The sequence below is a fragment of the Nothoprocta perdicaria genome, unplaced genomic scaffold (assembly GCF_003342845.1).
Source record: "Nothoprocta perdicaria isolate Ctin4 unplaced genomic scaffold, notPer1 scaffold_0, whole genome shotgun sequence".
Taxonomy (NCBI): Eukaryota; Metazoa; Chordata; class Aves; order Tinamiformes; family Tinamidae; genus Nothoprocta; species Nothoprocta perdicaria.
Genome location: NW_020454092.1, coordinates 9,483,113 through 9,511,049, shown reverse-complemented (window position 1 = coordinate 9,511,049; position 27,937 = coordinate 9,483,113). Strand labels below are relative to the sequence as shown.

Sequence of the window (27,937 nt, the reverse complement as noted above, 5' to 3'; positions counted from 1 at the left end):
AATAGTACGTGTGATACATAAAAAATTAACCATAAGTAAATGCAGTTTTAGATATTAATGTCCATGCTGTGGGAGATGGCAGAACTCTTCATTTAACATTAATTATCTATCTACTGCTGTTTGTTTCTTCACATAGGCGCAGATATCAAACCGTTTACTCCTGAGAAAGCCAAGGAAATAGTGATGTCTCTACAGCAACCTGCAGTCTTCTGTAACATGGTTGACGACTGGCCAGCCCTGCAGTGGAATACGAAACACCTTTCTGCAGTGTTGGGTGGAAAGAAAATACAGTTTCGGATAGGCCTGAAGACACTGGCTCTAGGTGAGAGTGAGGTGGACTGGTGTTGCATTTCCCAGCTCTTTTGTTAGGTTCTGCAGTCCTCTGCCTCTGCTTTATATCACTGATCACTCTTTAATGTATCACTTTTCACCACAGGCTGTTTTAGGATGTTGTTTTTGGCCGTCAATGTGATTTGCCATTCTCTTTCTTGTGAGTGTATTCTTAGTAGGAAGTCAGGGTAACACTGCATTCAATCAATGAATCAAGAGGCTCACTTTCCTTTAGTTTGTAAAGTGTGTGGTTGATCCTGGTCTTTTGTGCGACTCAGATGTTTGTGTGGGCTGAGCTCCACATCCACAAACCAGAGTTCTTTAAAAATTAGCTGATTAACAGAGATTAATACCAGGGAGAAAAGATGTAGGAATGGCATGCTCCAAGACAGCAACCTGCTAGCCACTTGAGAAGTCATTCATTGTTTTGTTCGTGTCTTGCCCTCCCAACAGCATAACCAAAATATAGTTTGCCACGTGCCTTCCCCATTTTACCTGAAATAGTTTGTCTTCCTTCAGTCTTTCTTTTTTCCCACCTCTGAGGCAAAATCCATTTAAAAAAAATACTCAGTGTAAGTCATGTTTATATAGGCCCTGGTTAGCGATGCTTTCTGTACTCTTTTAACCTTCAGCTGGACCACTTGTTTGGAACATAATGTCTGCATTAGAGATTCCAGATGAGGCTCTGCCATTTCTGTGGAAGTAGTAGGATTACATCATGTTATCTTAGGTACAATAGCGGGTGAAATTTGCTTTCTTCACAGTATCATATTAATTCACATTCATTTTTTTCAAGAGAAATGATGAAACAGAAAAATTGCTTTAGGGGAAATGCTTGGTATTTTTGATTTTCAAAGCATTTTACCAGCATGTCTTAACTAACCTCTATGCCATCCTTGGGAAAGCAGATGTTAATTACTCATCATCTACACGTGGAATAACCAAGGTGTGGAGTTGGTACAAGTCTGGATGCCAGTCTCTCAATATTCATGTGAGCTCTCAGCCTGTTCCTGCACTGTAAGATGTAAGAGTTACCAGCTGCCAGCAGGGAGGAAGGTAGGGGTTGCACATGTGTGGCACACACCTGAATTCCTATWTGCAAGGCTCACCAGTAGAGGTAAAAGGATAGCTTGCGTCTCAGTCTACATTAATTAGTAGGCCATTTTGTGAGTGGGTGTTCCTACTGGGAACGCTTGTGGTGGGGTTGATGAGGTGTGATGTAGGTAAGGGATGGATTGATGCTACCAACTTAGTATATAAATCACCATTTAACAATAACTTTTAGGAATAAGAAAGGCATTTAAATTGGAATTTGTATCTTGAAGTTGCATCTGTCTATAGTTCGATGCTTTCCTAAAGGCATCAGTCCCTAGGCAGCAATCAGTTTGTCTCCAGGAACCACCATTATATGCTAATGCAAGCTAGAAATGTCTTCAGGAAGATGGGTAGGGCCTTCAGGGGTYATATTGTAGCTGAATGAGGCTTGGGCTGCTATAAAATTTGGTATTGTGAGGATATATTAGTGAAGCCATTAGCCAAGCCATCAAAGAGTCTGAAATAATGTAGTAACATTTCATATGCCGCTGTCATTTGGAAGATGGTTGACCTCACTGTAGCGTGCTTAACAGTGTTTTTCTTCCATGAGGTCTTCTCTTACCAGTATTATCCAAGTAACACTAACTTTTACACAGACTAACACACTAACTTTCCCAGACACAATACAGTTACTGATGTGGTCTCTAAATATTCCTCCAATTTTTACAACAGATTGCCTTAAGACTAAATTGAAAACATACCTGACATCAAATCAGAAACATTTGCAAGAGAGAAACTGTGCTCTTGCTTGTTTCATCTGAGGAGCCCTGAATATTTCAAGACCTTTTGATTTTGATTTTGCTTCTCCTGCTAGTTTGGAGCTCTCTCAGGCATACCAMTCTGCAAGGATCTTTGACAGGTGAAACATGGAAAACAAGGGAGCTACTTGCTTTATTTGTGTGAATTATTTCTCTGGACCTGAGTTTATGTTTTTGATAATACTATGTCTGACTACACAATCTAAACAGAATGTGTCTGTTGAGGAAAAAATCAGAGGATTAAACACTGACAGGGGTAAGATGCATCCAGAGAAAGGACCTGTGTTCATTAGAACAACAGTAAAGGTGCTCATCATCAGGAAATGTCTACTAATTTAGTTATTCCTTCTCTGTCCAAACTGAAAGTTTTATTTTTTCTGAGGTGGGCTAAAAATGGGTAGTAGCACCTGAAGTTGAGTTTGTGGTAGAGAAAGTGCAGCAATATCCTGCCTATAGATGGCATGGCTATTTGAAGCAAACGAACATTCATGAAGAAGGCTCATAGAGACTTTTCTCATTGTAACTATTTTCTCTGGTTGCGCAAATGAATGGATAAAATAAGTAAACAGTGACTTTTCTGTAAGGAGTTGGAGAGGGCAAGAGGTTGTCGTGCTGATCAGTTATGAGTCACGAGTTCTYTAGGGGATTTTTTTTTATACAGATGCCATGTCAAGCTGATCCTGTCAGATACACAGTTGGAAAAGAATAGAGTGCATCTCGAACAGCTGCCCAAGAGGCACTGAGTGACATGTGCTACCRCTAGAGAAAGTGAAGAATTCAGGCCTCCGAGGTTTGGATTTAGAGGGCCGGCCAGGATGACCATAGATTCAGTTGCTGAATATGAGAGTTGAGAATATAGTGTAAATACTGGCTGAATAAATGTCATGTAAAGCTGAGAACTGAGTTACAAACTGAAGCTGGATGTGGTTGTTTGGTTTTGGTTTGTGAATATGCTGATGCTCCAATATAAAGTTAAACAGTTATTGCTTGATTATTCATTTAAATCATTTTTAATTTCCCAACAGCTTTGAATGGACATTTAGTTTTCTTTTAAGCTTATATTTGAAGAAACAGAGGAGATAAATCACTTTCCTTTTTATTAGCGCTTTAGGGTATTTTTCTAAGACTAAGTACTTCCTCTGTCCCCCRGCTTTCATTTTGAGGCACTGGATGGGAGAGGGAAAGACTCCAGACCACATGTCATCAGACAGCATTGGTAGCTTACTTCAGATTTACATGGCTTAATCTGAAAAATATTAATTTCCAAACAGTGGAAATTAAAATTTGCCTTTAAAATACTTGCTACAGAGTTATTTTGGAAAATATGTAATGTCCTGAGCACTCTGTTCTCATCAAAATAATTCACATATTAAGTGACCTTCAGYAGTGCTTATATCTTTTATCAAATTTTTCCATCAGTCCTCCTTTTAGTAAGATGATGTGCACTGCATTAATGACTGGATATCAGGGTAGCATATTGAACTACAACACAGACAGGGAATCAGATACATGCAGCTTGTGGTTATTGCAAGTAATTTGTATTTCTTGTATGTAGTTCATAGTTAGAGYGTCCTGCTCTGCACAGAGCCAGGTTAGGTATGGCTGAATGCTGGGGCTTATCTGACATTTTTAATAGACTTGACTATAAGGGGAAGAAAAACTGCTACCTAGCTGCTACAGTGGAAAATGACAACATGCTAGTGATAAAGATTTTTAAAAACCCTTCTCCCACCCTAAGGGAATAAGAAGAAAATATATGAAACTGTATGGGAATTACTATGATAACAAAATCAGGGCATAAGGAAGGAAGAGCTACTGTGGAACAGCAAAAGCATCCCATTTTTGAACATCTCTGTGCAAGTTACACAAGGTTAAATTACACTTCTGTCACAGTCATTCATCTAGGCTGCAGGTATTACTCCTCTGATAGTGATTATAGAACAGCGAGTAGTGTATTTTTTGTTTTGTTTTGTTTTTGAAATTAAAAAAACACTAGATACATCTCCTTGAAGATCAGAAAATTAGCAATTGTGGGAAATGAAGATCTGAGATTAGTGGTAAGTAAAATACGCAGTGGTGTGCACTGCGCTGTAGGCCTGCTGAGTGACCTGAGCTCGCGCTGAAAGGCTGCACCCATCAGCCTGGGCAAGGCGCGACACAAGCAAAATGCTGCTGTGAACACTTCTGTAGCTGGCAGGGAACACCACGCTATCCCTCTTTAATCCAGCTGGAAAACAGGGCCACAGCTCTTGGATGGATCATTGACGTGAGTGTGACTCCATATTTTGCTTCCCAAATTTATTTTTAGCCACTTCAGTCCCAATCTATTTATTGTTTTCAGTGGGAGCAGGAAAGCTTCAGGTCCATCTACACTAATCCRTGGAGGAAGGGCAGGCAAATACTTGTATGCACACCAGCAGCTCACGTTTAAGAAGTGAGACTAAGCAAAGCCTAAGTTGTTTAGGGAACTCGGATATATGAATGAGTTACAGTGCATTAAGGTTTGCACATGAGCAACAGTTGCAAGGCAACAGTCATTCACTTAAACCTTAATGAAAAAGCAATAATCTCAGACATTAATTATGAACTAGGTGATGAAAATCATTTAATAGACCAGAGATGAGCCACCTAAGTTCCACTGCAGATTTCATGCTGCATTTAACCTGAGAGAGAAACTATGTATTATTTTTATTGGTTTTGTGTTCGTGTAACATTTGCCTTTTCTTATGTTGCTGTAGTTCCCCAATTTGAAACCAGGTGTAGCTACGTGGAGGCTTCGCTTCAAGAGTTTTTGGCTTGGAGTTGTGGACAGCCTTCCTGCCTCTCTGGACCTTTCAGTTGTTACGAATACTCCAAATACTGGGCTTATGCTGACTACAAATACATTGCCAAGTTATTTGAAGACAAGGCAGAAGTTTTCCAGGTAAACCATTAATACTATCTCTTTCCAGTTTATTCACTACAAATGATAGCTTTTAAAATGTCTACTTCAATTCCCATTTATTAAAAAAAAAGAAAAAATGAAAGCTCTTACCTTTCAGTCTAGTAGATACCAAATAGCAGCCATTTAAACTTCTGGGTCTCCTTACATGCCTAAAAACAATAGCACAAAAGAAAACTCAACAAGTAATTTAAATTAGCAGCATTTCTGCGTCTTCCCCATTTAGCTAAGCAGTGTCCCGTGCCTGGAGGGAGGCCTTTGGGAGCAGGATCGGGGAACACCAGTCATATGTATGACCTCTGCAGCTGAATATCTTAAAATGTTTAAAATAACCATTTGTGACAGGAAAACATTCGGAGTCTGCAGGATTATTATACTGTGACTGTTCATGGAGGCAGTATAACCTATGAAGTAACCTATGGAAGTACATAATCTATGGAAATTTCCAAATGCCCATACTGAGTTTCATAGCTGTGGATTTTGGGGTTTTGGGGGTTTTTTTGTGTGTATGTGTATGTGTGTGTTTTTCTTCTATTCCTTTTAAGGCTAAMTACTATTTCAGTGTGTTTATTCATCTACATCCCTGCTGCTTCTTGCAAATTGTAAAAGAGAAAAATTAAGGACAGCTAAACAAAGGGTGTATTTTGTATTAAGATGTGAGGAAGGAATAATAAAGGAAGCCCTACTCATTTCCACACTTTCAGCTATAAAGATAGAGGCAGAATTCTCTGCAAATACTGTATCATCAGGATAGTAGAGARGATGAACAGATAAGCCCCTTTGAATTAATTTTTTTCCACACAAATCATTTTCCATGCTYCTTATGTATTTTATTATCTTATACTAGTAAAATCAGTCTTTTTTCAGTGCTTCATGGTTTTCAGACTGTCTCCTTTTTCTCCTTTCCCTCCTGTGGGTGAGAGAGCAAGTTTGGGCACAGAGACCATCCTGCCTTCTGCAGCACCCTGAATGCTTGACTAGGTTCCCATAGCTGAGGCTGCACAACRCCAGTACCGGGTTATTTTCTTTAAACTTTCTTTAAAGTTCAGAGCTCCAGCAAATCCCCCAGCTCTTCGAATGACTTCCTCGATCTGCAGTCCTGCCTTGGCTTGCTCTCTTCCTGCCTCAAAACACAGCGTTTTTCCCTTGCTTTATGGCATAAGACGGTGAGGATAATAGCAGCACAAAAGACCTGAATAGCCTGCTGCTTTATCCGGTCAATAAAAGCATTCTTGAAGGAAACAACCATTTCCCTTCATCTCTTTTTTTTTTCCTCCCCTTACACCTATTGAAGTACAAAATTGAGGCTCTCCGAATAGTGTTTTTGTGCAAGAACTATGCCACAACCTCATCCCCTGACCTATAACAAGCAGCAGATTGTGCTGTAATTTTAGAATAGACACGCATAATGGTTATGCCATGGATTTTTTGGAAGCAAAATCTGGGAAGGAAAAAATCAATAGTGTTATGCAAGCAAATATGGTGTATGTCATCTGCCGCTTTCACAAGCATGGGAGTGAAATACCTCAGTTCCAGACTCATGTGCATTTGGAAACACTGCTACGCAATTTTTATCAACCAAAAGAATTTATGTAGAAACTCTCCTTTATTCTTGTCTAAATTTAATGGTAACCTCCCCCCTTTTTTTTCCCTCATTGTAGATTTTACTTAGATTTACCTAAGGTGACTTGAAGGGGAAAAGAAGGCCAAATAACTGTTATTTATAGTGATTAATAGGGCCATTTAGAAGTTGTTTGAAATTTAGATTGCACTGTTTATCATTTACAGTTGTGTGGGCTAAGGTAATGATTCCATTATTCTAATCTACGAGCAGTATCTAGCATCTTACATTTTTTGTTCAGTTGATATTTCATTACAGAATCTGAGATATAAATCAGAAAAAAGATATATGCATGAAGTTTAAATAGAAATGAGACCTTTTAAAGTGACATATGGGTAGAGATTAACTTCATTATAAGTGGCAAATGAAATAAATATAATTCACAAGTAATGTGCCATCTGTTATGGTTGGAACACCTTTTAGTGCATTTCTTCTTGCTGTGGTTTTTTTATTGTACAAAGGGAGCCCACTGTGACAAGATTTCAGTAATCCTACCAGCTTCTTTTCAGATCATTGGTTAAAAACTATTTTACCCATAATCGCTTCCTCTATTTACTACAGCTGCAGCATTTTCAAGAAGTTATTCTAAATCTCATATTGATTGTGTGTGCTTCTTTCCACTTAAATTGTAACAAAATACAAAAGCTATTTAGGTGTGAGATTAAAGTGTAGAGATGATATTACACTTAACTTTGTCACTGAAATAGTTGTATTGGATTTTAAATTTTATGGCAGCTGAAATCTATAGGAGCAACTTTTTCTTTTTGATTTCTTGCTGCTTTTGACAAATGTTTATATTAGACTCCTGCATTTTTTTTCAAATGATACTCTTAAAATCAATAGCTCTGAAATTTAAAATCTTTAGAAATACCTAATTTGGGGGAAGGCCATCACTCATTTTGAGGGTTCTTTAACACAGAGTCATGGTGAAGTCATTCTGATAATAATGTCTAACTGTAGTTCTCATCTGTAGCTCTTGAAAAGGGAGAGTCACCCAGGAGTCTGCAGGCAGCTAACTTAAGTATTTAAGTTGGAGAATAGACACTTGTTTTCTCTTTTCAGACAGTGGAAGGAGAGAGGCTCTGATAAGGGGTGCTTGAGCAAGGCTTTGACAGGAGCAGGAGCCAAGTTGAAAAAACGAGGTTCCCAAAGTGCAGTGGTGTGAATGACCCTGAGAGTGCTTTACTGAAACGGAACAAATATCGTTATCTGCCTTCTCAAGATGGAAAATAATAAAGCTCAGAGATGAAGTGATTTGCCCAAAACCGTCAGTAAGCCAGGAAATGAATCTCGGCTTCCTAAGGCTTAGGCTGGAGCTTCACCCAAAAGGCGCCGGTCGCTCAGGCGGGTGCACTTGAAATTATTTCCACCACGCACGTGGTGGCTCTGCAGGTATAGAAAGGTGGGAAAACTTGATCCAGGTTATACAGAGCCACTCTGCCAAAGCTGCCTGAGCTCCTGGATTGCCCCAGCGATACCTCCCTGTCTCTCATGCCAGCTCGCAGCCCCAGGGGATTGCTCTGGGGAGGATCAAGGTGCTGGAAAGCTCCAGGATTGGAATGATAACAGACGTGCGCACAGGCTGCGCTTTGCCCCCAGGCAGCTGAGTTGCTTTTAACTTCACTGCCTCCACAATAGCAAAGGCAGGAGCAGAATGTGCCCATTATGCAAGATGGGGCTTTACAAAAACCAACATRCTGCTGGGCCAGAAATGGGCTAACGTCTGTGTTTGCAGGACACRTGGAGAAAGCTGAGACGGGGCTTTCGGGAGGAAGGAGACCGAGCAGCTCTGCCACGTGGGTCATGAAATTGGTTTGAAAGGGAGAGTGGGAATTTTTCATTTCTTTCTTCCTTTCTCTCTTTTTTAAAAAGCCTTATATCAGGTCAATCCTGAGCTTGGTTGAATGGTTAAGAGGAGGAAAAAAAAAAAAAAAGAGGGTTTAGAAAGGAAGAAAAGCTGCCCTGTTTGGCCACAGAGTTTGGACAACCCTTCTGCAGCACTGCCAAGTAACCTGAGTGATAGGAAATACTGGGGTGGGAACTGGAGACAGATCTGGGACTGCACAGTCAAGCTGGGAAAGCAGAAGTCCTGCTAGAGAGGGGAACTTTGCAGGAAATGAACAGAAACCCCCCTCTAGGAATAACTGYTGAAAAAAGAGAGCAACTGGAGAGTTAGAAAGAGGACACAAAAGAACCAGAGAACTGGCAGTAAGGTGTGAAACAGTTTAACTGCTTATATAAATAACCTTTTCTTTGCTGTAGGATATAAAGTGGTCTGACTTCGGTTTTCCTGGAAGAGGTGGACAAGAGAGCACACTGTGGATTGGTTCTGAAGGAGCAAACACTCCCTGCCACTTGGACTCTTATGGCTGCAATTTAGTGTTACAAGTACAGGGAAGGTAACAAATAKCTGTGTGATACGGAGAAAACCTGTACAGTGCTGGAAAGAGCATTAGTTCTGCATTCCCACATAGCAGTTCTAACTCCCGATTGTTTTAATTTGCTCAGCTGTCAATGACTGAAGAGTATCGGGAGAGTTCTATAGGAAATGGAAATTTGGAAGGTTAGAGTTTTATTTGGGCATAATTTTATTACGTCCATATAATTTTCCTCTATATGAGGAAGAGTATTCTTCCTAATCCTAATATTGTTCCTATATTCCAACCTTCATAATGGTTATGAATTTGGAAAGTTAGAACATAAGGAGTTAAACAAACAGAAACGAGACAGAAATAAACCACTTCCAGCTTTACAGTATTCTCTGCGCAAGAGCTTCTAATAGCCTGCTAGAATTAATTTGCAATGGGAACATCAGATGGGAGCAGACAACTGTGAGCAAAGTTAAAATGGACACCTGAGGCTCCAAACTCATTTTTAGAGCATGTGTCTTTGTTGGTATTTCTTTCTGCCTGATTGCAAACTGTTTCCTTTTTCTTTTTTTTTTTCTCTCCATTCTCTATTTGCTTCATTTAAAAAAAAATTGATTCTATTAGTGTTAGCATAACAAAGGAAGTGCCATGTATTTTTATTAGGTTTGATAGTTTATAAGGGAAGGAATAATTTGCCAGTGGGATTTTAATGTGTTTAGTCACTCTAGTGTGATTTATAAAACAAAAAAAGAGTTGCCACTAGATGATTAAGGTGCAGGACTGGAAGTCAGGCAAGCCTGGCTTCCATGCTGGGCTCTGCAACAGATTGACTGGCTTTAAGGCCTGAGGCAAATGAATTTTTCATCATCTTATCTGTAAGAAGGGCAATTCTGTTTAGCTCCCGTGGGTTTCCATTCATTTTTATAAACAGCCTTGAGTTTCTCAGGTGGAAAGGGCAGCAGAGACGGTCTGTAAGTCCAACTCAACATCGTATCAATTGCTACATCCAGTCCCGTAGACTTCAGATCCCATAAGCATTAATGCCGTGAAARTCCGGACACTTAAATATATGTAGGAACCAAACATCTAACTGAAAAACATGAGGCTTATGTCCTTAAACATCTTATAAGGATCTGCCTAAATACTGAACGTGCTAAGAACAGTAATCCAGCAGACCTGACACCTACCCTGCTTTTTTGATCTCTACCTTCAGGTGTTGAACTTGAGCTGCAATCATGCAGCAATTTTGCCCACCTTTTCAAAGCATTCCCCCACCTCTGAGGCCCCCAAATCCTGGTTCTTCCTAGAGCAAGAAACCGAAAGCCTTCTCATGGCCTGAAAGACAAAGTTGTTTCCCTCTTTAGATCAAAACCTATAAATAGAGCACAGACTTAGACAAGCTTGTGAATCCTGTGCTGCTGCAGAGCCTTTGGAGACTCACAAACAAGACCAGCTTTGTAACAGAAAATAAGCTTATGTTGAACTTAAATAGATTTGCCTTTGTAGGAAAGTCAGGACCCACTCCTCAGCCCTTAGTTGCTGTCTTGAATTTCCTCCTTGCGTCCCTCAGGCTTCTTAATAATTTTTTTGCTTCAGGATATTGCTTTGTCATGAGCCTACAGGATTAACCCATGGGCCTCCTAGCCTAGTCATTCTCCTGAGGATCTAGTTTGGAGGGCAAATATTAAAATTGCAATAGAGCTTGAATTTCAGGCCAACTATTTATTGAGTTTTCAGCCAGTAAAAACTTTGATAATTACCCAGAAATGTCAGCAGTCTGTGGCACTTTCATCTGTACCCATTTCTRCAGTTCTGGCTATCCTGCTATTCCTGCCTGTTCAGTTTCTGTGACATGTGGCTGCCTTTCTCTCATTTCCAAATTTGACCTAGAACTGACAACCAGAAGCAGCAGAAAAAAAGCAAAGACGAGACAAAAAGAAAGGACCTAGTTAGAGCCTGAAACAAGGAGGTGAGGTGCACAAAGTACCTGGACATGCTGCAGAGTTCTGCCTTTACTTTCCTATTGCTCAATGCATGGGTCTCTGTTGCACTCATCTATATACACAAAATAGAGGTAAYTGCTTGGAAAGAAGACATAGTCCATCCTTCCTTTCCATTTAATCCTGCACTAGGGTGTGTAAACCCGTTCCTTTGGTCACACAGGAAAACAGTGTGACACAAGAGTCGTTGCCTTCTCAATGCCAACTGCTCTCACAAGCCACAATTTCAGCAGGCAGTGCTGACCACCCCAGAGGAATGAGATTTCCTTGGAATGCTTATGTCTAAGCATCCTTGATTTCATGCAGTTGTCATTAACTGCAGCATGGGAGCCTCAAGGTGAGTTTTACTAAGAGTGAGAGTTCTGTGGCTAGTAGAGGAATATGAGTAATGCATGTGATGACAGGAAACAAAAGATCAAGTTCATACTCTTTTACTATCAAAACCACACACACAAAGACAGTGCCTCCTTTTAAAATATGGATGCTGCACTTATTTATTCAGTGAACAATAGTATGGTGTCCCTAATGAAACTGTTTTCCTTGGTTTGTAGGACAAGTGTCAGGTTTTTAATGAGTCTCTTGAGCATCTGTAAATGCTACACATTGCTCTGCAAAAGGGAGAAAGGAAGAACCAGATGGAAGAGCTTTTAAAAAAAATTAATCTGCCTTTTAAAAATAATTGGTGAGAAGCTCTATTTTTTTCAGTTAAAAATTAAAAATGGAATACTTAATATAGAATTAAAAAGTGGAATATTTTTAAAACACTTTTTTTTTGTAGACAGCCTGTAAGTACTGCCTGTGTTCTCACTGCGTAGGAGATTCACGCAGTGAAGCAGATTTATGTTTTATTGAAAAACTTGCTATTGCCTTTAGCTCTTAGCTCTAAATGACATGCACTGAATACATTTTTACCCTCCCTCTATTTTCAGGAAAAGATGGCATCTCTTCCCACCTGGCGACACCAGTTTCCTTTATCCCACTAGGATCCCTTATGAGGAATCCAGCATATTCAGCAAAGTCAATGTTGCCAATCCTGATCTGAAACACTTTCCTGAGTTCAAGAATGCAACAGCCCATGTGGTTACGCTCAGTCCAGGACAGGTACCGTGCACATGTAATGTTTTGTGTTGCTTTAAACTTCTAAGAAATAACTTATATTGCTTATGGTTAGGAAATCATAACAAAATGACTATATTTCTGTCAGTCTACATTTCTCTGGACACACAAGCTTTCTTCATAACCTGGTTATTATTTTACTAGCCTTTTACATAAAAAACTGCAAACATAGAGTTAATTCAGTAGCCCCCCAATTATTGCAGTCATTTCCAGTGCCATCTGCTTTAAAGGAGTGAAACTTTCTTGAGCAGTACTCTAACCTATCTACTCTGAAACCTGTATTTCGCATAAAATATATTTGATTAACGAGCATGTAGAGCCAGCAAAGGAACTCATTTATATTTTGATAGTGAGGAATAACCTTCACCAGGGAACACTGGCCCAACTTGTTGCTTTAATAGCTGAATATTTATAGTCATGATGCCTGCATTTAAAGTGCACACCATCCAGAGGTTTCATGCTACTTTACAAGATATAAGGATATTATTAAGCCTCTTTTCCTGAGAAAGTCCAGATAAAAGTGCCTGGCTCCAGTCACACAGGCAGTCAGCAGCAGAACGGAGGCAGAAATCAGAACTGTTAATTCTGGTCTACTGCCATTAATAGCATCCTTSTCTTTAATCAGTATAGTCTGTATTCAGAGTCTGATTTACCCTCTTCCCTTCACTCAGCCGTACATGTCCTKGTAAAACACTGCTAATAAACATTGCTCCAACAGCATAATACAATGGGATTGCTACTTCTAGCACCTRAATTTCACCATTCTCCTGCCAGATATTCTTCTGAGCTGCCATCTTAGTGACTTGTATGAGTGTCCACTGACTCCTAGTTGACAAAYCTAGCTGCCTTCAACAGCTAGAATATAGATTTTCCTAATCCATATTATTTGGAGGAGACAGAGTGGGGAGCAGCCCTGTAAATTGCATTTGGATCAAGGTAGTAGTTTCCAACAAGAGAATGTCATCTGTCACCTGGGAACTCTATGTTCTGCCTGCGACATTGCAAACGGAAGGGAGTCTGTTATCAACTCTTTATTGTTTGCAATACATTAACTGCTAGTCATAATCTAAAAGCACAACAATTAATTTTACCATCTGCATTTTGTAAGGTGAGTGTTTAATAATCTAAAGCACAAAGAACAAATTTCTACTATTGATAAAAATGCCACATCCATTCAGCACTGCATTATCTATGATCCCCMACACTATTTCCATTTATAATATGCACTGGAATGATCAAGTATGATATTGAAACTTTAATATGATCTTAATTTTAATTAGGCTTACAGCAATTACAAATTAATCTTGCCAGGAACAAAGACCTTGAGACAGGTCAGTAATAAAGGTTCTCTGTATTGTCACGAAGGAGATACTATTTGGATTTCTGGGGGGAAAGTAATGATGGCGCTGAGAGGTATTGCCTTCATCCATTTTACCAGCACATTTTAAGCTGTACTTTCCAGCTTCTCATCGAGAAGCTTATGGAGCAGCTGTCTGTGGACTGCTGCTGTTTGATGGAGAGGAAAGGAATATCTAAGAATTCCTCTGTTAACAAGAGAGAGGATCCCTAAATAATGATTTTGATACCAGCTCAGGTTWGGCTTTCAGATAGAATACAATTCCTTCAGGATTTGCAGCCAGCTTTGGACTGCAGTAGCTTACAGCATCTCCACTCCTTCCCAGAGAAGGAGCAGAATGTTTTGGATTATGTGCTGTAACAATGCAAGTCTTAAAAATAAGGACAAAGGTGTCCTTAGGTATTCAGGAGAGGAACTGCATGTAGGGTGAGTGCAGCTGTGAATATCAAAAACTTCATGTGTCTAATGCCACCTTCTGGTCACTGTGCCTCATTGTGTTTGCTACAAACCGTTTTCTACAACCATTTAAGTCTTTGAGGCATAACTCTCCCATGTAACATTTTACCAATGCATAATGCATACTTTGAGTGCATTCTTTGTGTCCTTTCAATGTATTCTTCAGAGGCGAATCTTAGTTATCAATTTAAATAGTTGGCTGACAAAGAATGGGTAGGATCCATCACCTTCAACTTAAAGCCTTTCCAGGACAGATGTCCTGTCTGTCATCAGTGGGAGGAACCTGGCACCTCTATGGGGCAATTCATCCTGCCTGTCTTACACAGTTAGAGTCCTGCAGGAACATTCATCCTGTCTTGTCCCATCTTTTGCACAGGCTGAAAAAGAAGCCTATGCAAGTCAATGCTTAACTTTTTCATTATTAAAAATAGGTGAGATGAATCCCACATGAAAAGGCTGTGAAAAACTGAGATGCTATACAAATTCAAAGTCATCAATCATTTTGTCCTGAGCCCCAACTTTCACCTGCTTCTTGCTTCCTTCCTGCTCACTAATGTAACTATTCTCAGTCCATTTTTCTCTTAATCCATCTTCATGTCACTAGACAATGATTAAAAAAACTCTAAGAAGTGTGTCTCCACATGAGGACCCTACCTATCTCTACCTATCTGCCTTCCTCATGCAGAGGCACCTTGTAGCCTAAGCTCATGTGAGAAATGCACTTCTCCCTCAGCACCCTAATCAGGAGGGGACATCAGGGCCCTGCAGCTTTGTGAACCTGTGTGCCAGAGGAGCTGCAAGGAAAMTCTAGACAAGATGAGAGGAAAAGCTTCACTCATCCAGCATCTTCCTCAGAGGCCCATCAGGTCTGAGCAAGATGCTGTCTTTTATCCTTAAAAAGCATTATCAGGGTATGGGAAGAATAATCAGAAAAGTTACCAACATTTTTGGTTACTTGTCTCTGCCTTTCACTGGGAACCTCTGCTCAGAACTTCTCTTCACCTGATTTTGCTTCCCTTCCTTCAAAACATCTAAAGAAACATATCTCTGTGTATCCACAACTACAGCTGTCACTGAGTTCCTATGTATTCCTATGTATGTTCCTATGTATGAGTTCCTATGGCTCTTACTGCAGGAAGTATCACTAYAGGATGCTGCTCAGCAGCCAGAGCTCAAAACAGAGCTGACTTCTAATCCAGTCCTGAGCCAGCAAAAGTGGTCATGGGGTCAGCAGGGGCTTACCTSTGTGCAACATTCCTTTTTATTTTATTTATTTTTAAATAGGGATGAGCATTTCAGATGGGCCTCAAAGTGGGGAACAACACAACAGAGTCAGGCTCAGTAATCAAGAGAAATATAAGTGGTATGAAGAAGGATCTACTAAGTCAGGAAATGTAGTAATTCAAACTTTTTCAAAGGCAACGTTCCAGCTCAGGATTTTATTTTAAAAGGACTGCAGTGAAAAACTGCTTTTGTTGAAGAGCTGAAATAGTTTTAGTTAAAGGAGAATTCAGACTTGTTGGTGCCATTGTGTGTTGCGTATGTGGTTGATAGCTCTTCTTGGGGAGGTGGGGAAGGAAGAGAGAATTCATGTGTGTGAAAAACCAAGCTGGCCCTGAACCGGTCAATAGAGAAGGCTCTAATGAACACAGCAGAGAGCCTCACCAATCCTCTAGTCACCAAAACTATCAACACCATCCCAGGAGAGGTAGAGAAGTGTAGGAGTGGAGCTTATACCATTACTGCTACTTTAAAAAATAAAAAAAAATAGCTTAGTCTGCAGTGCAGAGCCCTACAAGTGCTTCCCTAAAGTGCAAGCCAACTGAAGGTGAAACCTGCTGGTTCCTGARTCTGCTCTCCCACCTGTTCCCTCAACTTCTCGTGCTTCCCCATCAATCCAGTTAATTCCGTTTTTGTTCAGGGTACCTTCTCAGGGTACTTGTGCTTCAAGTGACCCTGGACTCTGCCTTTCAATGGAAGAAGACACGGGCTCATAAGGAAATCAGTAGCCCAGCTGAAAGGCTCCTTCTTTGGAGCTGGCCAMCCACCAGGCTAGGCCATCAGTTGTGGGTGTCAGGACCCCAGGGATTGCTCCCCATGCTGCTCCAGACCTCAGCTTGGGGCTCACTGAGAAGGCAGCACCAGCAGCAGAACTAGTTGTGCATTTTTTCTTTTTCACTGGCACAGTTGCAAGCAATTTCCCCATCACCACCCTTCTCCTCCCATCACACTCACATTCTTTTGTCCTTCCTTTTCTTGGACAGTTACCTAAGCATCTTTTTCTAATGAACAGAAATTTCTTGGGATACATATTTTTCTTCAGGGTATGCTCTGTCTTTTTGAAGCAATTCCACCTTTGCTCTACCTTTGCACTGTATCGAGTTAATCATTTCCATTGAGAATTGAAACCTGTTTTGTTCTGTGCTGTACAAGTCTTCAGAATTGCTCCACTTACTCTCCCAACTATTCTCTTGCACTTTCTCCTCTTACAGTCTAGGATTTCATTTTATCTTTTCTGGGATTTCTGTCTTCTTTGACTTCATCTGCTATATTTGCCCATCACTAGCCTAAATATTAAAATTATCTGATTGGTGGCTCTTTAGATCCCTCCAACTCATGCAGCTAAGTGTCCTGAGTAGGAATCAGGCGAGCACAGAATTGGAATCATTCTGTCTTGTTTTTGTGTCTCACTTTTCCCTTGTAAAATTCTACTTGCAACTTCCCCCCCCCCTTTCATTGTGATTTACTTCCACATTTCCTATTGAAATGTAGTTCAAGGTTTGGTTAAATTTATAATCCCATTTTCATAAATATATGGAAGTCTGTTTTGTTTTACTGTGTTGTTGCAAGATTTTTTTGCTTCTAGCTTGATAAGTTGGACACATGAAGAATCCTCCTCTAGTTCTCTTTGCAGGACTATTTTGTGTTCAGCTAAGTTCAGCTGCTCCCTTGCTGTCTGTATTCTTAAGTGCCTTTTCCAGTTTCTTCATCTTCCTCAAAATTTTAGCTCTTTTGCCTTTTCATAGTTTAAATTTTCTGTGCCATAAATCCTTACTGTAACAAGCATAAATTTATAAGAGATACTTGTTTTCCCCTTTTTATAGTACCTGTTTTGCCTCTTACAGTCACAGTTCTCTAGCTCCTCTATAAATTGCATCAAATAGTGCCAGATACAAAAACACACAGCTTCTGCARTTATTACCTCAAGTAAACTCAGATCAGTCTCTCCAAAAACCTAGTTCCTCCCGTTCAATTTGAGAAGACTGGACTAGATAGGGGGGTTTACACCCTCTTACAGAAACTTTTACACACTTACCTAGATTTATCTCATACTCCTGCCCTCCCGCTACATTCTACCTCTTCACCATAACCCCATTGCCTGGCATCTACATCCGTGCACATCTCCAGCACACTGCAAACTCACTCCTCCCGTGGGAGTCTCACAGTAAGCACCCAACTGCTGGAAACAGGTAATTACATGAGAAATCCTACTCCATAGCAATTTTTTCCCAGGCTTTGGTATGTCCCATAATAAGGGAGCACTCAGCTTCTTTAACACAAGTGCAATGCAAGACCTGAGCCTTCATTTTTCCAGTCATTTGATTCCTCAGTCAGGGATATGTGTGCACACGTTTGCTCACAGATAAGTCTGGTGCAGCTACGCTTCTGATTAAACAAARGTTATGTTTCTGGGATGGAAGCAATACCCTGAAGCTTGTTCAGTAGAGAAACCGTGTTTTAGCTTCAGTGTGTGTAGGATTTCGTGCCCTCTTAGAGGTGAGGAATAAATAATCGTCAGTGTTTTCTTGCGAGGAATGGCCCTTCACAAAATCTGTTGCACATATTGAGACTGGTGAAACCTGAGCCCTGTACCGGTGTGTGTGTCTGCAAACCCATGTGTTTTCCATCATTTTGCCTTTCAGTTCAGTCTTTTCACTGTCTTGTTTAACAGCCTGTCTTGATGATGCTCAGATTTGTAGCTAAATCCTGCCTTGTTTGACAGAGCATCTCAAAGTTGCAAAAACATCCTGGATAACTAGATATCACATTAAGCAGTGTGATCCATTGCTAGTAGTTTCAAACATGGCTAATTGCTTTTGATGTTTGCAACCACATCTAATTAAGCAGGGGTTTGGTTTGTTTAATGGCAGGCCTATATTGTGCCACCAACAGCTGAATTTTTTCCTCTCCCAATTACTTCCTTCTCTATTCTGTATGCTGTACTGGATTAAAATAGTTTTAATTGTTTTTGACCTTCAGAGGTAGGCTGCTTTTCCCCCCMCACACCTCTGATTTAAACTGAAACCTGCCAAAAGCATTTTGTCTAGTAGTCCAAAATTAACTCCTGCTCCAAGTGTCCTGTAAGTATTTGTGGGATTAGGGCCACAGTCACCATTTCTGGCACAGACATTTTCTGCTTCTCTCGCTAGCAGGTCATTCTTGTAAATAATTTATGTCTGCCAAGGAGAAAGGAGGAGGAGAAAGAAAGCTGTGATTCAGATACAGGTCACTATTTGGCTTTCCCCATTCTAAAGTATTTTTACCCATCTCTGACTGTTTTCATTCCTTATCAAGAACTGTCCTTAACACCATGCTATCAAGAAAAGCATACTCTAATGTTTGGTAATTTAAGGTTTGTGCTCTRTCATCAAAATATTAGCCTTTGGACCATAAAAGCTATGGGTTAATCAATTTTGTCAGACCTATCATCCTGATAGTTTAGATCAAGGCTTTGTAAACTAGGTCAACATGATTTCTGGGATACCTTCTTTTAAAAGTGTAAATATTTACCAGAATTGCAGCTACACATTGCTAATCCCCAGTGGGCGTTAGGATACTGGCTTTTTGATGAGGTCACCTTGCAGTTCTTCTAAAGGAGTTGGGAAGTTTGGTCAATTGGAGAGTTTACAGAATGCAGCTTGGCTTAGATGAGACTCTCTAAAGCCCCATTGTGCTGCTGCACCAGCTTCAGTGCCTTCATGCGGCAGCACGCTGCCTGTGTGATGAGCTTAATCATGCTTTGCATGGGGAGATTTGGAATGAGCAGTTCTGGATCATGTGGCCACTTGTCATATACCAGATACTGATAGGACCAGAGAAGGGAGTGGACATTTTAGGCTTGAGAAGGCTCTTTAGAAGAGAGAAATAAAGATCACCCCTCACTCCCAACCTGTGTCCCTGCCTCATTCGGCCTCTGCAGCCCACCAGCCCAGGGGAATCACTGCCTTCTTGAGGCTGCACAGATGCTCTGGATGTCTCTTATACTCTTAATGTCTCTTGATTTCAGGTCTTGCTTGTTCCAAGGCACTGGTGGCACTACGTGGAATCCGTTGACCCTGTCACTGTCAGCATAAACTCTTGGATTGAACTGGTATTTGCCTTTGTCATGGTGATGTAGCACTTGCATGTCTCTGTATATTAAAGAGTAGGAAACCCGCTGAATTGCACATTCAAAATCCTGTCCCAGATCCAATAACCTCACAAGCCACTTTAGAGTTGATTCAGTGGTGTTAAGCTTACATTTACCTGATATCTTTTATCCTCAGGGATCCCAGAGCACACTGCAGACCTGCATGTTAACCTCATTGATTGACCACCACTAAAACACAACTGTGCTTTGACATTGGCATTAGATTCAATGTTTCTGGCAAGAGAAAGCAAGAGAAAAGAACCTCTAACTTAAAAAAAGTCATTAATTTTAGCTCATTCCAGTGAGCTGTTAATACATGTTAAACTCTTCATATCTGATTTCTGGTGGACTAGTAGGCATTATGTTGAATAGGATTTAAAAAACAATTTCACCTCAAGCACATGCTTACCAAATCCTTACATGCTAAGTCAGGATTTAAGTAAGTCAGGTTAACCTGATAGGAATCGGGTGACACCACGTCTTTGAATTTTCTGTTACAGTTTTGGCTTTCCTGCTCATGTTACTTTGTGTGCATGCAACCATTCCAAGGTTATTATCTCAATATCCCAGGTTTTCATATCATTTTAATCATTAATCCTAACTTTATAAAAGGGCTCTTTGAAACAGCCTTTGAAAGGTGCCTCACTAAAGTGCTGTTACATTTTTTTACACCATTACTAGACCAAAACCTGCAGGGGGAGGGAAGGGAATTGATCCCTTCAGCTGCTGTTTAGGCTACACAAGATATTTCTTGCTCCTCAAGCCAAGATTTCAAAGTCAAGAGATGTTCTTGGGTGTCTATCATGGAAGAAACTTCTATGTAAGACTACACATTTAGAAGTGACAAAGTGATAGACCTGGAGTGTGCACTGAGCTTTTACCAATCCCTAAGAAAGAGTCAGACCATGCACAGTTCCATAAAAGACTCCAATGATATGATAGACTAGCTATTGAGGCCTGCTTTAAATTTGATCCTCTGACCAGCATAAACTTGCACCTTGAGCAGCATCTCAAATTGTCACCTTCTGGAGGAGCAGGTCAGGATTGTGCTAAGCTGGTAGTTCCCAGGTGGTTGGGTTTTGTATTGGCTGTAGCTTTTCTTCCTGGGGAGATGAAGGGCTGAAAGTGTAACTACATGGCCTTTCCAGGAAGAAAGATCACTGAGATCCTGTTTGGCCCTATTGGGATCACATAATTGCATGTAGATAGTATTGGAAARAGGAGTACGTGTCTTATATACTGCTAATGAGTGATCTAAAAGAAGATGCCACAAACAGGGAGAAGAGGAAAACAAAACAAAAGAACAGCTATAAATCAAGCACATTGTAGCATTCAAGGTAAGCCTTAGAAAGGGGGATATGTCATCACTGTGACCCAGATGAAAGTTCCTTACAGACATCACCCCTGCATATCATGGTGGAACCATTTGTTATATGTTGGGTTATACAATTTATAAAAAAAAAAGCTTCTGACACAGTTGCTGTAAGACRTTGAGGTTATTTCCATTACCAAAATCAAGCAGTTCTCTCACTTGCAGCTGTTACCARTTGCTTTCCTGTTGACAGATGTTCATTATGCCAACATTGATAGTCCTAATAAAATTATTAATTATTTTGGCAGGACTTTCGAGTAGGCATTTTCAGCAGGATGTGAGCTCTTCCAAGTACACCTTGCTTCCTAACAGTCACACAGTCAGTGTGAGCCCGATACGCAGCAGGCCAAGACGAACCCCCAGAGTGCAACAGGGATGATGAATTTGTAGTGTGCTGGGGACCTGTTGTGCGAGGCCATTATGAGCAGAACACCCAGAGTCACAAAATGCCTAAGAGCAGTTTCCCCCCTTCTTCTATCCCAGAAATCCTGGATCTCTCAGAAATCCAGGGTGAATTACTGCCTCCAATACACAYGCTGGCAAGATGCATGGTTTGCTTGACACGTTCTCCAAAGCCAGAGTTAGGCAATTCAGGGCTGTTTGTTGACTAACTTGTCTTTCTTTCAAAACCTGTCTTCTAAGCACTTAACCAAGGCCAGATTTATGTATCCACTCCTAGGCACCTGTCATTGAGATAACTAAATCATGTCTTGTTTAGAGTCTCATTGCCTCCTCTCCACATACCCTTTTCTTCCACATACAAGGAAGCCAGTTAAATGGAAAAAGAGGAGGCAAAAGAAAAAAGAATCCTATGAAGTTTTGTTCTACTGCCTTAAACTAGCTAGCACCCAGCTGCCTAAAGGATGATGTAAGTGAAGGCCTAAAACAGAGACAGCTACTGACTTAGTTTTTGGTCCAGCAGAACTTTCATTAGAGGAAACATTTGCTTCTTTCTGCTGATATTTAAGGCTGCAGCAGTGTCTCAGTATCTTARTCTCAAGGTAATACATGGTACATGATAATACTTCTCCTAAATTTTCCCAAGATCCACATCTGTGCCTTTCCAGCCCCCAGGTATTTACTGACTTGCTGTTAATACTCTTTGTATTTTAAATACTTATACATAATATATATCTATATATATAAAATTTACTAAGTACTTTCATGGTCCTTCTACTCCTAGCTGTATAAATGCATATACTAATTAAATGCTAACATTGCATAGTAATTTGAAGCACCAGATTCAATTAACAGAACAGTACTAGGGAAAAAGATTATATATACACACACACACACACACACATACACACACACACAAAGGAATCTGCGTTTTGCAAATGTATATTCAGATGAGGAGTTGCACCAAAACCTGGGCTATTATTTACGTGGGGGCTGTATTCACGAGTAAGGAGCTACAAAAGCCCACAGCCTTTCATTGACTTTGTATAAATGAATATGGCTTTCAAAATAAGGCCACCCATTTAGGTCTCCCCAAGATTCCCCAGCTTTCTGCAGGTACCACTGTCTCTAAACACCGTTTCTTTGAGGCAGGATGCAGACCATGAAGCCCGTGTAGAAGAAGCAATCACGCGGACATTGGTGTGTGCCATAAAATCAGCAGAGAATCCCAGCGATGCAGATCTCTGGCTAAATCCCACAGAGGTAAGCCCTCTCCTGCTTTTGTTGGCAGTGGATGGAATTACTCCTTAACTCTTAAAAAAAAAAAAAAAAGAATTTCTTTCCTTTATATACCAAAGAGTAATTCAGAAGAGATAATCATGMAGTGCTGAGTTGAGACATAGCTCCTTTTAACCGACTCTGTTCTGGGTGTTTTGTCAGGTTGAGGCAACATCCCATGACGTCAATCTCGAGTACCTGAACAGAGCAGTGTCTTCATATTTCAAGCATCGGAAGGCAAGTGTGGCAGAGCAGGTACCTCCCAGCAGCATCARTGCAGAGAGAGTGGCAAGTGCCTCATGCAAGAGGAGGAAAAGACAAGTTGATCCTGAACGAGAAGGCTGCAGATTACTGGCCCCCAAAGCTGACTGTTCAACAGTCAAGGCAGAAAAGTTTCAGAAAATACCTTTTGGGCCTCATCTTATTCAAGTTCTACCACAGTCTCAAGAAACAAGCTCAATGGGGGCAAGAGCAGTTGAAAGTGACTACAGAGATCTTATCCAGGGAAATGAAGGAGGACATTTTGGAAAATTACACTGTGGCAGGAAGCAATTGGTAATGAGTAATGACTGTGAAATGCCTGCAAATCAAATGGACTCAGACAGCAGTCCAAATGCCTCACAAACAGCCCTTTCTACCAATGATTTGTTGGACTGTTTGGTTAATCCACATGTCATCAGTTTAGTGGCTCAGCTGCTATTGGAGAGAACAAGAATTTAATGCCAACTGCTGTATCATTTCTGAAATAAAGAAATCAAATGGTAGCCTCATGCTAGGTTTTTAAGCTCAGTAAGAACCAAAAGGTTCAGTTTTGTTTCAAATTTTTTTTAAGACTATGGGCACAGTGGGAAATGCAGACCTATTCCTGATCTGTTCTGGTTAAATGGCAAAATGAAGCTGCACTAAAGAAGAATAACTTATTAATAAGGGATAGAAGAAGAAAGGGGTGCTTTGTAATGCTGAGAAACTCTATGGCAAACAAAACCATATCCAGGCATAACGTAATTCCACTTTATTTTGTGGATGGGATCTTTTAAGACATGCTGTAACTGAGCACCCCTGGATCATCCACCACAATCATCCATCATTCTATGGACACTTTTACATGAGAAGAGGGCACCTGCACAAGCAAGGCAGAGGAGAGATTCAAGCTGGAAGCCAAAGAGCCCTCAGGTCCCCAGGCCACGGGCACGTGAGCAGAGCTGGAGGGGAGRGAGGCCACCCACTGCCATGGGCACAAGCAGGTTGTACAGGGAATGGGGCAGCAGCATGGATTAAGCTGCCTACAAACAAGCCCCTCAAGATTTGTGGTCCATTACTTGATTAGAGGCTACCAGTTCATAACTTCTGTCAATTCATAACTGCTGTCAGCAGCCCCCTCCCTCAAATGCCCTAACATGGCACAAACACCAGTTCTTGGTCCCCAGGTAACTATGAGGAATGAGCGTGGCCCAGCTGTACTGCAAGGAGACACTGCAGCACCTAATGCTTCACAGCTGTGGTCAATTGGAAAGCAGACCTGGAGCTGGATGTATTTAATCCATGTCTGTATCTCAGAGCAATAGCTTTGATTCATCCCTGCAGGCACAGGGATGGCAGTTTACATCAGAAGAGTTATGCCCAAAGGGAAGATTTATCCCACCAAAAAAGATGAGTACACTGGTCTGCTGGGTGAGCAACTTAACTCCTGAGCCATAAAACACATATGCATACAGGAGTGAACCCTGCGCTCTCCTGTGCTGCCAGGGCTGGCTAGTGCCACACACGGGCTGAAAAAGCACCTTGGTGTCCTTGGGCACTGCACTTCCAGGGGCAGCCTGTGTTAGTGCTGACACACTCACGTGCCAGGACTTGTGCACCAACAGAGCAGTGGGACATCATAAAGAGACAAGTTTGGTTGGGCAGTGGAGTCAGRAGGGGTGCTGAGATGAGGTTACATGGCCAAGCAGGGGCAGGGGGACAAGGGAGGACAAGATGGGCTGACTKGCTGTAGGCTACAGCTCTTGACTACATGAGAAGTAGCAAGTTCAAGCAAAATTAAGGTCAACCAAGTGGTACTGCACCCACTAATGCATCATTCCCTGGGGTTTGTGTAGCTTGCAGGTTCACAAGCATCTTCCTGATGGAAGATGCAGAATGCTCCAAGTACGTAGATTGTTAACAGTGGCTAAAGAGGCCAGAAATCCAGAAATCTTTGTTTGAAAAATGCAAATATACTTGGAACAAGGTTAAGTTGAAAAGCTTTGAAGGTCCACATTTAGCAAGCATAGAAACCTCATCCTGAAGAGTCCTTTTGGGCACAGTCACTGCAGTTACCACATGCACRTGGGAACCGCAGGATTTGGCTCTCACTCCCCTGGCTTGGAATGAGCAAATATAAAAGTTGTATGAGTTTGCTGGGGACCTTGGCTTTGAGGAGAAAAACCGACTCTAAATCAGTAGTGGGGGGCCACAGCAGCTGTGCTCAGATGTCTGCAGTTTCAGGTTTTATCAAATGTCTTTTTCTTCCCACTTCATTGGGCTCGGATGACACCAGTCTATCATTGTCAGTAACAAAGAACCTGCAGGGACAGCRTGGTCTCACATGCAGCAGCCATCCACATTTTCCATGTTTTACCCAGGTGTTAATRTGCCAGGCAGTCTCCATGGGATTGCACCACTGCAACAATAGCAGAATTTAATCAACAGGCCTGTTGGTGGAGTTTATTTTCATGTTTTTGTGTCTTGCTGTGCCAACAAGATTAAAAAAAAATCATCTAAAGAACATTTTAGTTGCATCTACTGACTTAGTGAATCACCAGGCTCCTGGGGCAGATCTGTAGAAGGAGGCAGCACCGTTTTGATGCATCAGCCTATCTGAGAGGAAGGCCCTGACCGACAGCCCGCTCCTGTCCTATTGCTCCGCTTCTTTTCTCCTCCGAGGTGACCACAGGGGCTGGGGCTGCCGGCGAGGCTGCTGCTGGGAGCCTTTGCTCTGGAGAAGGGATTGTAAACGTCTCGTTCTAGCACACTGAGCACTAAAGGAAATCTAGGTCTGAATCTGAAAAGGTAGGCGAAGAGGAAAGAGCAGAGGCAGAAAAGGAGGCAGATGGCAACACTGCCTTCCATCCTGCAAAACAGGCTTAACTGATCTCCGCTTTGGGGGGAAGGCTTTAACATAGCCCTGCCGTTGCTCCCAGGTTCCCAGCCGAAYGTTCCCTCCCTCTGTTTAGAGGGACTGTCCTTGAGGAGACTTGTGGATATTTAAGCCTTGGCAGGGCCTGCCACCCATAGCAGCAGCTCTGGTCTCTGCACAGGAGGACCTGCCTTGCAGACACCCGGCCACATTGCGCGTGTCCAGCAGCACATCCCTCCCTCCTCCAAACCAGGGCATCTGCAGGGAGCTCCCTTTTATGCCTGCCCAGGTGCTGCTTGTGACTTAAGCACCAGGCAGTGGCCAGGAACATTAGCAGGTGGGACCAGAGGAGAGATCGAGCCTGTTTATGTTGCTGGGCAAAAGCATCAGGAGGACTTTGCATCCCAGAGACGTGATATAAAATTCAGTGCACACAGGCAGAGAGAAATGACCACAAATTTAGGAAGTCACGTATGCCAATGGCCCCCAGACCAATAACAGGAATTTATAGCTCTGACCCCATTTGCAGGGTGCTGAATGCTGCCATTTCTGACTCTGCTTCTAAATTCAAGGCAACTGCTTGGAGAAGCTTGGGCAAGTTTCTGCATATTCATSATGTTTAAAATAAACAATTTCTGACCTTGGCAGTGACAGCCTGGTTTGACAATGAGCAGGAAACTGCCATCAAGACAAGGAGGCTGCAAGAAAGCTGCCTCTCTTTGCAGCCACTAAAATACACCTTCCCTTTCTCCAAAAACAGGGGCTCCCTGCTCACTTGCAGCAGTGGCACATCAGCATTTGAGAAGATGGTGACCTGGAAACACCATGAAGACAGTTACACTAGTGACAGCTTCTTCACCTCGGCTTTGGCCAAGTCCAAACCGTGCCCAAACGCAGGGCCCAAGCGGTGGCCTGGGCCAGCGTGTGGCCTTTCCGCACCCACCCAGTCAGTCCCACRTTCCCAAAGTCAGGTTAGCAGCAGGGTTAGCAGGCCAGGAGCTCCTCACCATCCCTCACCTGCAGGTCTGGCCTTGGGCAATGGCATACCCCAAATCAGTCACACAGGAGGGTAAACCCTAACGTGAGGTTTCTCAAGAATTTTACTCTCACCAAAAAACCTTCCTGTGGTACAGAAGCAGCAGAGGTCACCTTTCATTTCATGGCATTAATTTCCCATATTTCAATTTTGTTTCCATCTTTCAAGACAGAAACATTTCTCTAGCATCACTTGTCACAGAGCAGTCCAGTTGAAGAGCAATGGCATAGGCCAAGAGAGGAGTTAAAAGTCCAACTTGTGCCTAACTCTAAAACAAAACTTGGCATATTCAAGAGGCAGGATTATTTCTTATGCAGTGTTAATTGCCTTTTTAGAAAGCATTTTAACAAATCAGTACTTCTGACCTCCTACTGTCCTTCCTGCTCTGTTGCTCACCTACAGATGTGAACGACAAGTTTGTGGTATTGGCCAATTTCCACTTTGGTGGCTTTTTCTGTCAGTTCTTAGGTCAATACTACAGCAGCTGAAGACCAGTGCAAATGTGTGACCTGATTCTATCATCTATTTCATCTGAATGGGTGAGAAAGAGGATTTTGGTTTTCCACACTCCTGTTTCCATGTTCTTCTGGGTGAGGGTGGCCAGTCCCGCAGCTGGGTCTGTTAAACAGTTAAACCCGTTCAACAGSTCAGTGCTCCCAGCGTGGGCCCTGCTGTCCCAGCACAAGGGGCAGCAGCAGGGACGGCTGCTCTGCTCCACATAACAAGGTCTGGGAGCTGCGTTTTTGGAGACTTTCCAAGTGGATGCTCCACTAGACATTCGTTTGTCCAACTAATTGGCAAGTTTTCTCTGCCTGAATAGGATAACTGGGATCTACAGACCCAGGTCATCCYGGGACACCTTTGGCTGCACCCTGTGTCCCGGGCCCGGGGGTCGCAGTGCGGTTGGGGGCACCTGTGGGTCAGGGCTCTTGCAAGGGCCCAGCCTGGGAAGCTGAGCAGGAACCAAGGGGCTCTTGGTCTCCCCGGTGCCAAGAGCCCTGGGGAGACCCTGCAGCTRTTAGGAGTGTATCCCAATACCACAAGCCTTTCTTTTCCAGCAAAATCTGAACACAGAGGGTTAAATTTGTGGCTAAATTGCTCTCTCAGMCTCCACAGTGTCCCCTCTTCCTGCTTTCCCCAGCCTGGAAGATGTCTATTCAGAACACCAGGCAGCAAAATTCAGCATTTTCATTTAAGCAGCCCTGGCCTCGTTCTGTGTCCTGGCAGAGCACATGAATCCAATCCAATTAGCAGAAGCCCTAACAAAGCAGCCTGAAAAAAGCA

The 27,937-nt window shown here is 41.9% G+C and overlaps 1 protein-coding gene across 1 annotated transcript; it reads left to right on the top strand.

Annotated features, from left to right (window-relative positions):
- The first annotated feature begins 141 nt into the window (after positions 1-141).
- Positions 142-23,552, top strand: HSPBAP1 (HSPB1 associated protein 1). The gene is made up of 7 exons (XM_026054210.1): positions 142-322; positions 4,922-5,106; positions 9,008-9,144; positions 12,044-12,215; positions 19,331-19,414; positions 22,377-22,487; positions 22,665-23,552. Exons 1-7 carry the CDS (start codon positions 184-186, stop codon positions 23,220-23,222), a joined length of 1,386 nt encoding a protein of 461 aa, XP_025909995.1. The 5' UTR covers positions 142-183; the 3' UTR covers positions 23,223-23,552.
- Positions 23,553-27,937: the final 4,385 nt, after the last annotated feature.